This window comes from Portunus trituberculatus, chromosome 9, assembly GCF_017591435.1.
Source record: "Portunus trituberculatus isolate SZX2019 chromosome 9, ASM1759143v1, whole genome shotgun sequence".
Taxonomy (NCBI): Eukaryota; Metazoa; Arthropoda; class Malacostraca; order Decapoda; family Portunidae; genus Portunus; species Portunus trituberculatus.
In genome coordinates this window covers 3,401,396-3,414,995 of record NC_059263.1, presented here as the reverse complement: position 1 = coordinate 3,414,995, position 13,600 = coordinate 3,401,396, and the positions used below count along the sequence as shown (strand labels likewise).

General features: G+C 42.9%; 1 protein-coding gene, 1 long non-coding RNA gene and 1 other non-coding gene across 6 annotated transcripts; 1 reads left to right on the top strand and 2 right to left on the bottom strand.

Annotated features, from left to right (window-relative positions):
- Positions 1–2,396: 2,396 nt before the first annotated feature.
- Positions 2,397–9,667, bottom strand: LOC123501639. 3 transcript variants are annotated; one of them, XM_045250591.1, is made up of 16 exons: positions 9,412–9,667; positions 8,421–8,622; positions 7,930–8,081; positions 7,557–7,786; positions 7,193–7,321; positions 7,005–7,107; positions 6,690–6,784; positions 6,259–6,365; positions 6,000–6,102; positions 5,688–5,865; positions 5,361–5,458; positions 4,956–5,189; positions 4,621–4,724; positions 4,117–4,342; positions 3,922–4,031; positions 2,397–3,686 (listed from the first exon to the last, which is right to left on the bottom strand). In XM_045250591.1, exons 2-16 carry the CDS (start codon positions 8,585–8,587, stop codon positions 3,641–3,643), a joined length of 2,082 nt encoding a protein of 693 aa, XP_045106526.1. In that variant the 5' UTR covers positions 8,588–8,622; positions 9,412–9,667; the 3' UTR covers positions 2,397–3,640. The 3 variants fall into 3 exon arrangements, with proteins under 3 accessions (XP_045106526.1, XP_045106525.1, XP_045106527.1); XM_045250590.1 differs by having other exon boundaries at positions 8,421–8,607; XM_045250592.1 differs by having other exon boundaries at positions 7,602–7,786; positions 8,421–8,607; positions 9,412–9,666.
- LOC123501646 lies at positions 5,189–7,421 on the top strand. Of its 2 annotated transcripts, XR_006673694.1 has the most exons (5): positions 5,189–5,556; positions 5,700–6,120; positions 6,223–6,373; positions 6,615–6,810; positions 6,948–7,421. It is a non-coding gene; the product is annotated as an uncharacterized LOC123501646 (long non-coding RNA). The 2 variants fall into 2 exon arrangements; XR_006673693.1 differs by having other exon boundaries at positions 5,700–6,373.
- A 957-nt stretch (positions 9,668–10,624) lies between the features above and the next one.
- Positions 10,625–10,697, bottom strand: Trnar-ccg. The gene has a single exon. It is a non-coding gene; the product is annotated as a tRNA-Arg (tRNA).
- Between the last annotated feature and the right edge of the window lie 2,903 nt (positions 10,698–13,600).

Here is a 13,600-nt window from a genome sequence, read left to right as displayed (position 1 = left end):
CGGTTACATTGATATAGGTAAGCCTGTGATTTGTAGTGCTGTTATATGCTGCTGTACCGTCGCGTCTGTGTACCATTCATGTTTGTGAGAAAATAGCCAAACCACGCCGCTGCAGCTGATGTGTGCCTGGGTTTGGGACTATTAATGATAAACTAAGCTATCGTTCATCTCTTGAAGATAAACTAGCCTGATATCTTGTAATTTAACTTAACTCCGATAAATTTGCAGTTTCAACCAATATACCTTATCTTATATTTCTTTTTTCTCTGTCTAACAAGCTTGGGGACCTCCTTGGGAAAGCGGGATTTTACTCGTAGGGTGGGGAAACCAAACCTAACCTAACCTTATCTAAATTCTGTCCTGAAGTTATTATTGATTTTTAAGGTAAAATGGGATTAGAAGTGCTCGTAGAAGTGTGACCTACGTAGACCGTGAGAATGTGTATAGTTACGTGTGGTGTATTGGTTGAAATTGCAATAATATTCTTACTCCCCATGAGGTAATTGTACTATGAATACCTGTCCTGTTAGTTTTCTTGTATGAGGAAAGTCACCAACACAAGACACCAACAAACTAAAGGTACAATAAAAGAGGTGGTCACATGAGGTATCTATCATGACCAAACCTATTCTCGCTACCGCTGCCTCTAAGTTTCAACTGTTTTTATCATAGATTTTTTCTTAATATATCCTTCTTTATTAACATTTGACACCAAAACACTACAAAGATGAGCAAAGTAGAAGATTCAAGGAAAAAATATAAGCTGTGACAATCTCTCTCTCTCTCTCTCTCTCTCTCTCTCTCTCTCTCTCTCTCTCTCTCTCTCTCTCTCTCTGGGACATCAGGTTTCAATTATGAAGTTTATGGTGGGGCATGTGAGCAAGGATTGAGGACAGCTAGGCAGGCTGGGTGGTCTCCACAGCCAGCTGGAAAACTGTTTATCAATACCGTTCACATACTGCTTCTTCCTAATCTGCTTTGCATGTCCTCTTGTTCTTCCAGCTTCTTTTACCAGCACCAGGTCTTGCTTGTTTATCTTTTCAATGCCATTAACTATTTTATACATTGTTATTATGTCTCCTCTTTATCTTCTATCTTGTAAGGTTGGCAGTTCCATTTCCTTCAGCCTTTCTTCATATGTTATGTCATTTAGTTCTGCCACCATCTTTGAAACTATCCTCTGAATCTGTTCTAATCTTTTTATGTCCTTTTTCAAGCCCAGTGACCACACCACTGCTGCATGTTCCAGTTATGGATGTATCATACTTTTATAACTTTTTTTCATCATATCCTTATCCATGTATTGAAATGCCACTCAAATATTAGTCAACATTTTATACATTGTCCCAAATATTTTACTTGTGTGTGCCTTTTGGTGCTCAGAGTTTCTTCTTTCTTCTTTAGTCTTCATTATTTGTTCCTCTCCCATCAAATAGTTCCATACTTCTCTTACTCTTGCCTAATTCTATTATGTGTCATTTCTTGGCATTGAATTCTAACTTCACTTTTTACTCCACTCATAAATTTGTTTATATCTTCCTGTAGTAACAAACAGTCTTCTTGGGTCTTAATTATTCTTAACAATTTTGCATCTTTAGCAAACAAATTAATATAACTAGTCACTCCATACTGTATGTTGTCTATATATACCTAGAACATAATGGGGACTAACACGGACTCCTGTGGCGCTTCCCTTTACTCCAGGATGAGTATGTATCCCTCATCACAGTTCTCATCTCTCTATCCTTCAAGTAATCCCTTATCCAATCTAATATTTTTCCTCTCAGTCTTCCTATATTTTCCGACTTCCAAAGTAGTCTGCTATGTGGGACTTTTATCAAAAACTTTTTTTTTATGTCCAGGTACTCATTGTCCACCCATCCATCTCTGCTCTCTAGTCCTTCTACTACTCAAGTAGAAACTCAGTAAATTTGACACACATGATCATCCTGTCCTGACCTCAAATTGTCTATTCGATATAACTTGTTGTTCCAGATATTTATTCTTTGATAACAATTTCACATATCTTGCCCGCAACACTTGTAAGTGACATTGGTATGTAATTTAATGGCTTAGTTGACTTTCCTCCTTTGAATATTGGGATTATGTTGGCTTTTTTCCATTCCAGTGGTACTCTCCCTTCCTTTAATGAGCTGGGAACCATTTCCCAAATTGGTTCTAACAATTGATTTTTACATTCCTTTAGTGCCAAGCCTGACACACCATCTGGTCCCATTATCATGTGGCTTTGTCATTACAGTTCAGGTACATTTCTTGTCTGTCACCTTTTGTGGCCTGTTCGGGATACCTACTGTATTTCTAGAAGAAAACAGCAATATTTCAAATTCATTCAGATGAGGGTATGTATGAATCATCCCTTGAAAGAAATGAGATAATGTATTTTTATATTTTATTGACATAACATTGCAACATACACACCAAGATAATGCCAACCTGCTATCTCTCTGTAATCTGAAACTGAGAGAGGAATACACCATCAGTGCAGTTTGGTTAAAATTCCTGCCTTGGACAAATACTGATATTACAGCTAGTTTGTGATTGCATTATTGTTATAGTCATTAACATACTACCCTGGATTATGACCCATGGCTTATATATTTACCTCTCTATTTACAGAACACACCTCGCACCAATAACAGAGAAACTGGGTGACTGCATTCAAGCTGCATGATGAAATGGGAGAAATAAGTATGAAAATGGACCAAGTTATGGCACAGCAACAGGTTCTTGTATAGCTGGTTATGTTCTCCAGCATGGCCTCCCCCTCCAAAAAACAGCCGTGAGTCAGAACCAAAATCACAACCCCTAGGAAGCAAAGGAAAAGTAACACTGCAAAGCTGCTCTGACCCTCAAACCCTGAAGAGGAGTGGCATGTTTGGGAGAGGCGTTGCTACCCAGGTACAGCACTGGATACATAGAAAGCACACCATTCCAGGTATATCTACACTTGAGTCTTTTCTTTTGCTTATAAATGGTACACTTTCCTTCCATGATCGAGACACTCCAGTGGGGTGGATGAAGCAGCAGCGGAATGATCATTTAGTGCTGCCTCCACAACCATTCCTTCCCTTAAGACCTCAAGACAGTCATACACCACTTCCTGAGAAGGTAAAGCATCTAGTGATAACCTTCTTTCTTTGACAGATTTACTGCACTGAACAAAAGAAGAAGAACCAGGAGCCATCACATGGGAACACTTCCTGTATAGCAACTCTCCAAAAATAGAAAATAGCAAGTAGTAGCTCAGGTGTAAGAACTAGTGAACTTGGACTTGCATGCTGATCATCACAGATACAAGGTTATATGTAGTAGGTAGAAGGCTCAAGTACATGGTATGCATTACAGTAGTTTCCTTAGGTACCACAAAACTTGTAGGATGGAGTTTTTCCATGTAGCTGTTGTCCAGTCTCTAATTGATAAAGAAATTATAATGTAGTGTTCATTGTAAGTTAAATTTATGTAGTAGAGGCAGGATTTCATAGCAGGTTCAAGGATTCACAGCCATAGTGTTAAGATATCCACATTGCTGTAGTGGTGTTGCCTCCAGCCAGCCAGCTGTTCCAGCACAGCCAGAGTGGGCAGAGGTGAAGCAGCAGTAAGTCCTGTCATCTCCACAGCATCACAGGGGACCAGTGAAGGCGTTGGCATCCAGAGCTCTCAGATAACTGTAAAGAAATAAGATTAGCCCTCTCCATATATAAAAGAAAAGGAAAATAATTACAGCTGCTTCCATTCATTCATTACAATTTAGATGTATATGGAATGGACTAAAAGTGATGATAAGGAGAGGAGTTTCCATCAACAGAAAGCAAAACAAGATAGTTATACGAGTTAGAGCCACACAAGTATAGTTCAGACAGTATATACTACGGCTATTCAAACACACACATTATGCCTCACCTTGGGTTGTGTTCCTCCACCCGTCCCCTCAGAATGTTGGGTCCGAGCAGCTGAGCAAGTTGACTGAGACACTGGCTGGCAGCAGAGGAGGTCAGGGCATTCTCACACTCCTGCAAGAACACAATGCATATGTTCATCATGATCTCTAACCTTATTTCTAAATTTTACTTAAGTTGACATTAGTAGTGTTGTTACCAAGGCATAAAAGATGGAGTCCAGGAAGAGGTGGAGGTGTGTTTTGAAGACCCGCTTGCTGAGACCACGGGCAAGGTGTGGCAGCGTCTTGCAGAGCGTTTCCAGCAGCGTGACATGGCTGGTGTAGTGCTTGTGCCGCACAGCCTCGGCCATCGTGGGCAGGCAAGCCGTCACCTCTGCTGCAGCCTCAGGCACTCCTGCTAACTCCCCCGCCAGATAAATGCACCTGTGTCAGGCAAGATGTTGCTTCAGTGTTTGTCTCAAAGTAACTTTGCTGTCTCATTATACTTCAGTTATTTTATGAAAGAAAAATATAGATTTGTCTTACAAATTGTATGGTGATTTGATGTATTAAATTGATAGTTTACAGTGTTAGGGATAGGGTCACTGTGGGCTGCTCACGTGACTGAGGGGAAAGGTGAAATTGCCATATTGTGAAGAAAGTCACAACCTTCCCAGCAACAGCAGCAAGGAAGTGTGCAGCCAAACACTGTTCTCACTCACCCGTCAGCCCTCTCCCACAGCTGTGGTGGGCGGCGGAACCTGCAGTCGGAGCAGCCGCCACCTCCTCTTCCCATCTTGGGTGCCAGCGACCCACAGGAGTACATCTGAAAGTAACAGCAGGTACTTTAATGTAGTGCAGTAATACTAACACCTCAGAAATACATCATAAGCAGGTAGACTACATTTTATTCTCAGTGTCTGGAGACATCAGCCTGGAAAATGACAGGCTGAAGGATGCTGTGCTGGTGTGGTGAGTGTTAAAGTACTGGAGTCACTAATAATCCTGGCAGTGTACATTAATCAAGCAAACAGGACACCAGGCAGCCTCATCTCACCTGCTTGTTGGAGTGCAGGTCCATGTCATTATCTCGCTTCCTCTTCACCACTCCATAGGTGCTGAGGCCACCCTCCAAGCTGCCATACCGCTCACTTTCTGATGGCTGCTCCTCTATGCCCTTCAGCCCGCCATGCAGTCTCTCCACCACCAGGGGCAGTGAATCCTTCCCATACGCCCGCACCACATTGGCGATGGCTACTGCAGCCCCCTGGCGCACTGACGGGATGTTGTCCTGCAGGATGTTGTGTTCAAGATAAGTAATTCATTGTTCCTCTGCACTGCATTACTGCTCTAGGTGAACAATGAAGCACTTGTTGAATTAACTTGCAATCATATTCCTCTTACACACTTTTAAACACTGCCTATCAGCCATCACAACTCAATGGCATCCTGTTCCCCTCACCTCCAGGTTGGTGAAGAAGAGTGGGTACAGCTCCTCCATGGAACCCAGAGCCTCCTCCGGGAAACACAGGATGAAATTGCCACACGCCACACAAGCAGCTGATGGAGGAGAGCTTGTTACTGATTACAGATCAATAAAAGCTAAAATTCAAAACTGGACAAGATATAATTTGAAGAAAACACTGCCACTGGATAAGGTAGATGAATGTTTATAGTAATTAAGGCTAAATGTTGCTGAGAATAGAGATTTAAATAAAGAAGAGTGGTGAATATTTGAGGATTGATAACATAGTATGATCTAGTGAGACAGTATAAAGAGCTTTCTCACCATCCCGCACAGGCCAGGAGTCATCAGTGAAGCAGACTGTAAGGGCATGCAGGAGGCGAGGGACATGTTGCCTCACTGCGTCTGTGGTGAGCTTGAGGGCAAGTTCAGCAATACAGGCACAAGCAGCTTCCCGCACTGCATGGTTGTCTGCACCTGTTGCCTCAATGTAGTAACTCACCTGAGGGAAGAACAGTAGCAAGTGAATTTAAGTGCAATGATCCAAACTACAACTACAAGGGAAGATCTGAGCAAGAGTAGCATGATGTCAATAAAAACTGATATATAAATGGAAGATAACAAGCATTCTCTTACCACAGAATCAATGTACTTCTCCACCAGTGTCTTGCCCTCAGCACCAGTCACCTGCCGCCACGTCTCTTGGGAGTACAGACGAACACCTTCTGCTACGTAGTACCTGATGGATGTCATTAAGGTAAGGTACACATTACATAGCTGCAAGATGCACTTCTCTTCCTTGAATATATGAGTTTATTATACCCCTACCTTACTAATCTGTCAACCTCCTTTCTGGGAGTTTTGTGTGTGTGTGTGTGTGCGTGCGCGTGCCCACCTGTTGAGGCAGAGACGAGGCAGCAGTGTTGGGTAGAAGCGCTCACGGGCTGCAGATGGCAGCGAGATCAAGAACTTGCGTGTGGCCACTGAAGATGCTAAACGGACCTGGGCAGGTGAGAGGGAAGATATTGGTTGCCTGCTACACACATTATTAGCAGCAATTAGTGAGTATGGAGTGAATAAAGGACCATTTGATACTTGACTGATTTTTGCTCTCTCTCTCTCTCTCTCTCTCTCTCTCTCTCTCTCTCTCTCTCTCTCTCTCTCTCTCTCTCTGTGTGTGTGTTTACAGACCCCACAGGATGTCCCACTCTCTCTCTCTCTCTCTCTCTCTCTCTGTGTGTGTGTTTACAGACCCCACAGGATGTCCCAACCCCCCTCCCATGTCACTCACCACAGCCTTCAACCATAAAAGCCACTCCCACTCACCTGACTCCAGTTGTCAGCAAGGCCTTTTCCAAGATGCTGTGTCAGCTGATCACCAAACGTAAACATGGGGTTGCTCTCCAGCAGTTCAGCACCCTCTGTGGAGAGCCAAAAGCACATCCTGGTATTGGTATATGTCATGCTTATGTAGATCACACTTTGCTGTATCATTAATTAGTTCTTTTTAGTACATTTATAATTAAAGGAACAAATGCTAAACATAGCAGGGCTTCTTGCTAAATTTCATCTTTCTAACTGCAGCAGCAACTACAAGGCACCTGATACAAGAGAGGCAGGTGCCACATGGCTGTCACTCACCCTCAGCTCCACAGGACACCAGTGCTCCACACACACTGAAGCCCGTCTCCCTCACAAAGCGGTTGGTGTGGGTCAGAGCTTGAAATATGAGGTCCAGCAATTCCTGAGGGTCAAGAAGAGGATAAGGAAGCAAGTCTGTTGAAAAAAGGATTAAGAGAAAGCACATTTATTTAATTCTCTCTTCTTACCTGGTTGATGAAGGAAAGGAACTTATGTCCTGTCCCAATAATCATGTGCTCCAGACACTTCATGCTGGTCTCAAGATTCCTCCAGCCAGCCGTGTCATGGAAGATTTGTGCTGCATCTCCACTGTTTCTCTGCAATTGTTATTGAGGCACATCATTATTCACATGCGCACATAAGCACAAACACACTGGGATTGCTCAAAATAAGGATTAAATAAAGTTGCTTACTATGTCCTATACTTTCACTATCACTACAACAACTAGTTACTGGTGGCTCTCCACTTCTTACAGTGATCTTGACTCTGTGTACACAGTTATAACCAAGAAAACAACAAGACAGTGTTTGCAGCCACTGTACTACTACTACCAACTCATCTCTGCACATCTCTCCTGCCCCTTCCCAGCTGCTCACCCTCTCCCTAGTGCCGGCCGAGAGCTTCTCCATCAGTATGCGGGTATTCTCGTGCTCGCTGCGGGAAGCCTCGTCATCCGTCACCTCTCTCTCCAGGTTGCTGCGTATGAGCTGCAAGACGGTGCTGGAGCTGGTGGTGTAGGTGGCCCCACCATCCTGCTGGCAGAGGGCCCCCAGCACCTCTCCTGAAGGGATGAGGAGTGATGAGTGTATGTTAGAAGAGAGTGAACAAACATTTCAAGTATGATGTAAAGCACTATAGTATGTACATGTTATTTACCAAGAGGCCTTCCAATCTATTACTATATATGGTGATACAAACGCTCACCTGCAGCTCCCCTGACCCTCACTTCCTGGTGTGTGAGAAGCCTGAGTGCTGCCTGCCTGATCTCAGCCAGCATGGGGCTCTCAGGGTCTGCAGTGCTCACCATCATCATGGCTCTCATGCCCAGCAGGCCCCCGTGCTTACTCTCCCAAGGACTACATGGGAAGGAGGCAACATTACTTGTAGTAACAAAATGGGTTACGTGTACAGTATTCTGATCAACTTTTGTTGTTCCAATGGTGAAAAAGTAGGGGTGGAGGATAGTCAGATGGTGAAGGTACACAGAAAAGAAAAGCAATGAAAAACAAAGAAACAAGGATTGAGAATAGGAATCTTGTCTAAAGAAAATCTTTGTTTTCTTATTATCAATCAACTATAGACATTATTTTGAAATAATGTCACTAAGAATTTTTTGTTATATGAAGTGATGACTGGCCAGGGAGAAAAGACTCTTGTGAAGGTAAGACATCATCTGTCACCAGCTGTGTGCTGACCTGGTGGAGTCAGTGAGGATGTCCAGGATGGCGGTGTGAAGGCTTTGCACTAGCTCGGGGGAGTATGTCTTCACCTTCAGGTTAAGGTCAGCCACTGCTCTGTCCCGCTCCAGCTTCTGCCCGGCACAGAGGCCACCCACCACACGTTCCACCTCCATGTCACACATCCTGCTGCCACAATCTGTGTCTGTGCCACAAGTAACTAATGGGTTAATGTTTACTATCGGTCCTTGTCAGTAGCACATTATACAAGTGCATGTTGTGGTGGTATATTCTACTTCATAGGATGTTCTTTGGCATGCTTGGCTATTAGTGACTCATACTGATGCTTTTGAAAACCAACACATTATGCCAAAAACAGAGTTAGATTAGGTCCAATTAGCTTAGGTTATATTGGTTTAGGATTAGGTTAACTCAGATCATGCTTGTTTTGGTTTGGTTCAAGTGTTATCAACCTGGGGTTAGTGAAACCCCAGAGATCTACAAGATTTCCAGAGGTACTTAGATGCCTAATCCAATAATACCCTTTGCAGTACCATTGCATATTGAGTTAGTCACTGAATTAACATTTTGTTTGATATCAGATTACTGGGGGTTCGGGTAGATGGTTTCATAATGACAATAAGGTTGAGAAATTAAGAAGACAAACAGCCATATTTGGCAAAAGGAAGGATAAATATTTTTCCATTAAGGCTAGCAATGCTTCACACCACACCACGGGTAACACACTACACTGACGCATGATGAAACAGCAGATTAGCAAATAATGATGCAAGGTGTCAGTGATGTTACAGTTCAATTAACATCATTCACTGCTAATCCCTTTCCACTGTATATGAGAGAGAGAGCATCATAGTTTACCTATTTAGTGTCTGGAAGGTGGTAGAACATTTATACTTCACCAACATCCTATTCTAGTGGTGTCAGTAACAGGTGATAGTGGCACAATCAACAGTAGCAGCACCAACACAATGAATAACTGTATTCATACCTTTCTGCGTGACGAGTGCTGTACACCACCACCACCACGAGGACTACTCAACCCACGGGCGTCACAGCGTTACCAGCAGCCTTACACACACTCCTTCAGGTCCTGCGGGGTGCCTGTGGTTGAGTGTCAGCAGCGAGAGTGTCAGGGAGGGCCATAGCGAGGCACCACACAGCTCCTCTCACCAAGCTCTTCAATGTAAACAAACCATAACGTCACGACACTCATTCACTCGCTCATCCCATCCCTGATTCTCTATTTTCTTCCTTTCCTCCTGTACTTTCATTCATAACCCGCAATAATTTCTTTGCATGGACACATATGAAAAATATATATATATTTTTGTTTAATCTTCATTGTTTTTTTTTTTCTCACTTCTATTGTCCTTGGATAATGCGCATGGATACACGAGGAAAACAACTATTATTATTTTTTTCTTCTTAGGTTAAAATATTCAACAAAATCATTTTGAAATGTTGAAGATGGTTGTACAAACGGCTGTCTATTGTTTGATCAATATTGTAACAAATAAGCCATGGAATATGCCCATGTATTTGTTTAAATACCCACAACACTATCCTACACAGGTTTATGTAGTTGGTTGATGGATAAGAACAATGAAGAGGTTATAAGATTATTTTTCGCTTTCTTCCTTCTGTTTACTAAGCAATAATACACTTCCTATGTCTGCATGTCCCCATTGGGAAAAAAAAAAAAAAGTTATCATAACAGCACGTTGGTGGTGTTAAGATCGACCCTTTCCTCCTCTTTGTTTGGTGTCAGGCACTATAAAGTACATTTGTACTGCATCTATAAATAAGACATTTGGCCACACAACATTCATTAACTGGCATCATTACACAACCTGTTATATAAACATACATAAAAATACGTTTTTTTTTTTTTTTTTTCAATTAAGTATTTTTTTCACCACCTCTGTAATCAGCACCGATGCAGTACAGTTACTCACATGACATCAGTTCGGACACACTTATAATAAACATCTAATGCCTAGTAATATAGCTTGCAGAGATACAAACATTACGTAAATAACACGTGACTTTGAAAACCCGCGGCAACTCTTTACGTAAGAGGCAGCAAAACAAGCAAGCAAGGAAGAGGCGAGCATTCCCCATGAGTGAGCCATTAAAGAGGACATCACCGCGGCCCAGGGCGCCGCCACACTCAGCAATGCCAAACCTAAAACCTTGCCACTCGACTCTGGAGGGACTCGAACCCTCAATCTTTGGCTCCGGAGGCCAACGCCTTATCCATTAGGCCACAGAGCCCTTCTATTCTACTCATGACTGAAATGAATTGGTCTTTTTTTTTTTTTTATTAATTATATTATAATAGGTATTAGTGATGGTGTTGAGTGAGCGTGATCGTCCCCTGCTTCTTTGACAATCATGACAATGCTTGTCAATCCAGAATTATTATTATACTTGTCTCATTACATTGCATATTGTTGCAAGTCTCTTGTACCACAACAATTCAATGCTACCTAGTATATATAATGCTTTGGGTGAAATATTACTACAATAATAGTTATTATTGATTGTGGAACAGTAGTGTGCTCACTCACCGTCAGTGTCATTACCTACTTAATTGAATCGCGACGTATTCAACTGCATCAAATATATACGTGATCAATGTCTCTTACTGCAATACAATGACATGGCGCCTACTAGTCCATGTACCACTGCGTGATCAATGCAGCTAATGCATGTTCTCAATGCACAACTCGACGCACACTATTGCTACTGTCACGCCAGTCATACAGTCATGGCATGCCTCTCGCGCTGGCTCTACTGTCCAGTGTCCATCACTTCCTATCACTATTCTAATTCTATTTCTGTATCACCATGCTCTTCCTGCCTGGAATATGATGCATATTAGACAAGGTGGTATATGATCCACTAATTAATCGTTGTAATATAATGAAAATCTGATATATGTATATATTTTTTTTTGTTCTGCATAACATTCACAAATAGAGCATATCTTTAATGTACCTTACAAATAATGATCTTTCATTTTTATTTCAGTTTCATAATGACATATACATCTATTCTAACAATAGTGATTATGTAATGTAAGATTTAATCCCATCAAATTAATGGAGTGCAAATTTATAAACAGTCTCAATGACACAAATACACTACTTCTGATAATAACACGTGCATAATATGTTATCCCAGTGACAAATCCATGCACATTACATTTACTTAATATTACAGCTAATATAAGTATACATTAGATACACATATACCAAGTGTTGACTGTGGGAAATAAAATACCAAAACTATCGAAAATACTTTACTCCTAATAATAATAACAAAATTACATGAAGCTCTTTTCTCTATAGCACCTGTACCAACTATGACTAATCACTGACTGACAGGTGTGACTCAGATGAACACAGTGACCTTAACTCATACATCTGACTCACTCATATTGCTGTCTTCCTACCTAGACAAACACAAACACACACACACACACACACACACACACACAGTCTCAGGCCTATCCGAAGATTGGAAATATGTAATGAGCTCTGAGCTCGTTCTGTAGGGAAACGTCTGGCTGTCTCGTCAGAGACTGCAGCAGATCAAACAGTGAAACACACACACCCACCACCAGTCCACCCTCGACCTTATCATGACAGACCTGAGCCAGCAGTACTCGCCTCCCAAGCCACTTCCCCCAATGGGACGCAGCACCCACCTCTCCATCCTGTGGACACCCACCCCCACCACCTCGGTTCCCAGGTCAACTGTCACCAGATCCCATAGGCCCATGCCTGACTCCGCCATGAGGGAATTTGGGCAGTGGCTGACACATCACCCGTGGACCGAGGTACTGGAGGAGGAAGACGTCCACACAAAATGGCGGAACTACTTCACCACCACAACGGAAGCGTTCCACCACTACTTTCCCACCAAGGACATCACAGTGGACCCATCTGATGCCCCTTGGATGACGCCCTGCATCAAACGACTCCTTCGTCAGCGTGACAGGGCTTTCCACTCTAGCCCTGACCAGTACAGGAGTTTAAGGAACAGAGTTATCAGGGAAATTAAAAAAAGCCAAGGCAAGCTACTACCCAGACAAAATTCACCATCTCAAGCTTACTAACAACAGACAGTGGTACGACAAGATTAAGTCTTTGTGTGGTTTACAAAAACAAGCCTCTTCTCTTCCCTGTGTTTCACACCTTTCACCTGACAGCGCGGCCGAAGAGATTAACGGTCACTTCGCTGCGATCTGTCAGACACTCCCTCCCCTTCACTCCACTACTCTCCCAGCCTACCTCCCCTCCACCCCCTGTCCAGGAGGTTGATGTTTACAGGAAGCTTCTTAAATTTAAACTAAACAGATCCACCACTCCCACTGACCTCCCCATCAAAATTTACAGAGAATTTGCCCCAGAACTTGCCACACCCCTTTGCTCTATCATCAATGCCTCCCTTTCTCAACATTCCTGCCCCGATGACTGGAAGACATCTTACGTCACCCCCCCCTCCCCAAAATTTCTAATCCACAGTCACTGAATGATCTAAGACCAGTCGCCATCACCCCTATACCCAGCCTTATCTGTGAAGATTTTGTGTTCGACTGGGCCTATAACAAAATTTGTAACTCTATTGACACACAACAATTTGGCAATATTAAATCCACCTCCACATCTCACTACCTTGTCAGCTTCCTGGAATTCGTCCACAGCCACCTGGACAAACGCAACACTTCTCTAGCTATTGCTTTTGTGGACTTCAGAAAGGCCTTTGATCTTGTTGATCACACTGTTGTGATAAATAAAGCCATCACTCTGGGTCTCTCTCCCTACCTGATAGCGTGGCTGGCAGACTTCCTCACGGGAAGGCGTCAGGCCGTTCGTTATCAGGGCTCTGTCTCCTCTTTCCAACAGCTCACATGCGAGGTCCCTCAGGGGACCAAGATGGGTCCACTGTGTTTCCTCATCCTCATCAACGATGCTCTCGTCCACAGACAGGTAAAGCATCACCACCAACACTGCTACTACTTCCTCCCACTGACTGACTGACAAACTGACTGACCAGCTTGACCTAACCTCTTAACTGCTGACTTAATCTTAGCTACCTATACTGCTAGTCTACATAAGCCTGGCCTCCTGCTGCTGCTGCTTATCACTACTCACTCACTGCTGACTTTG

Coding starts and splice junctions, on each gene's coding strand:
- LOC123501639 (XM_045250591.1), bottom strand. CDS start 8,587: ATGTGTGACATGGAGGTGGAACGTGTGGTGGGTGGCCTCTGTGCCGGG. Junction 7,322..7,556: donor AGATGTGCAGAGATGAGTTG/GTAGTAGTAGTA, acceptor TAACAATTGCAG/AGAAACAGTGGAGATGCAGC. Junction 4,343..4,620: donor CTGTGGGAGAGGGCTGACGG/GTGAGTGAGAAC, acceptor TGCCTGACACAG/GTGCATTTATCTGGCGGGGG.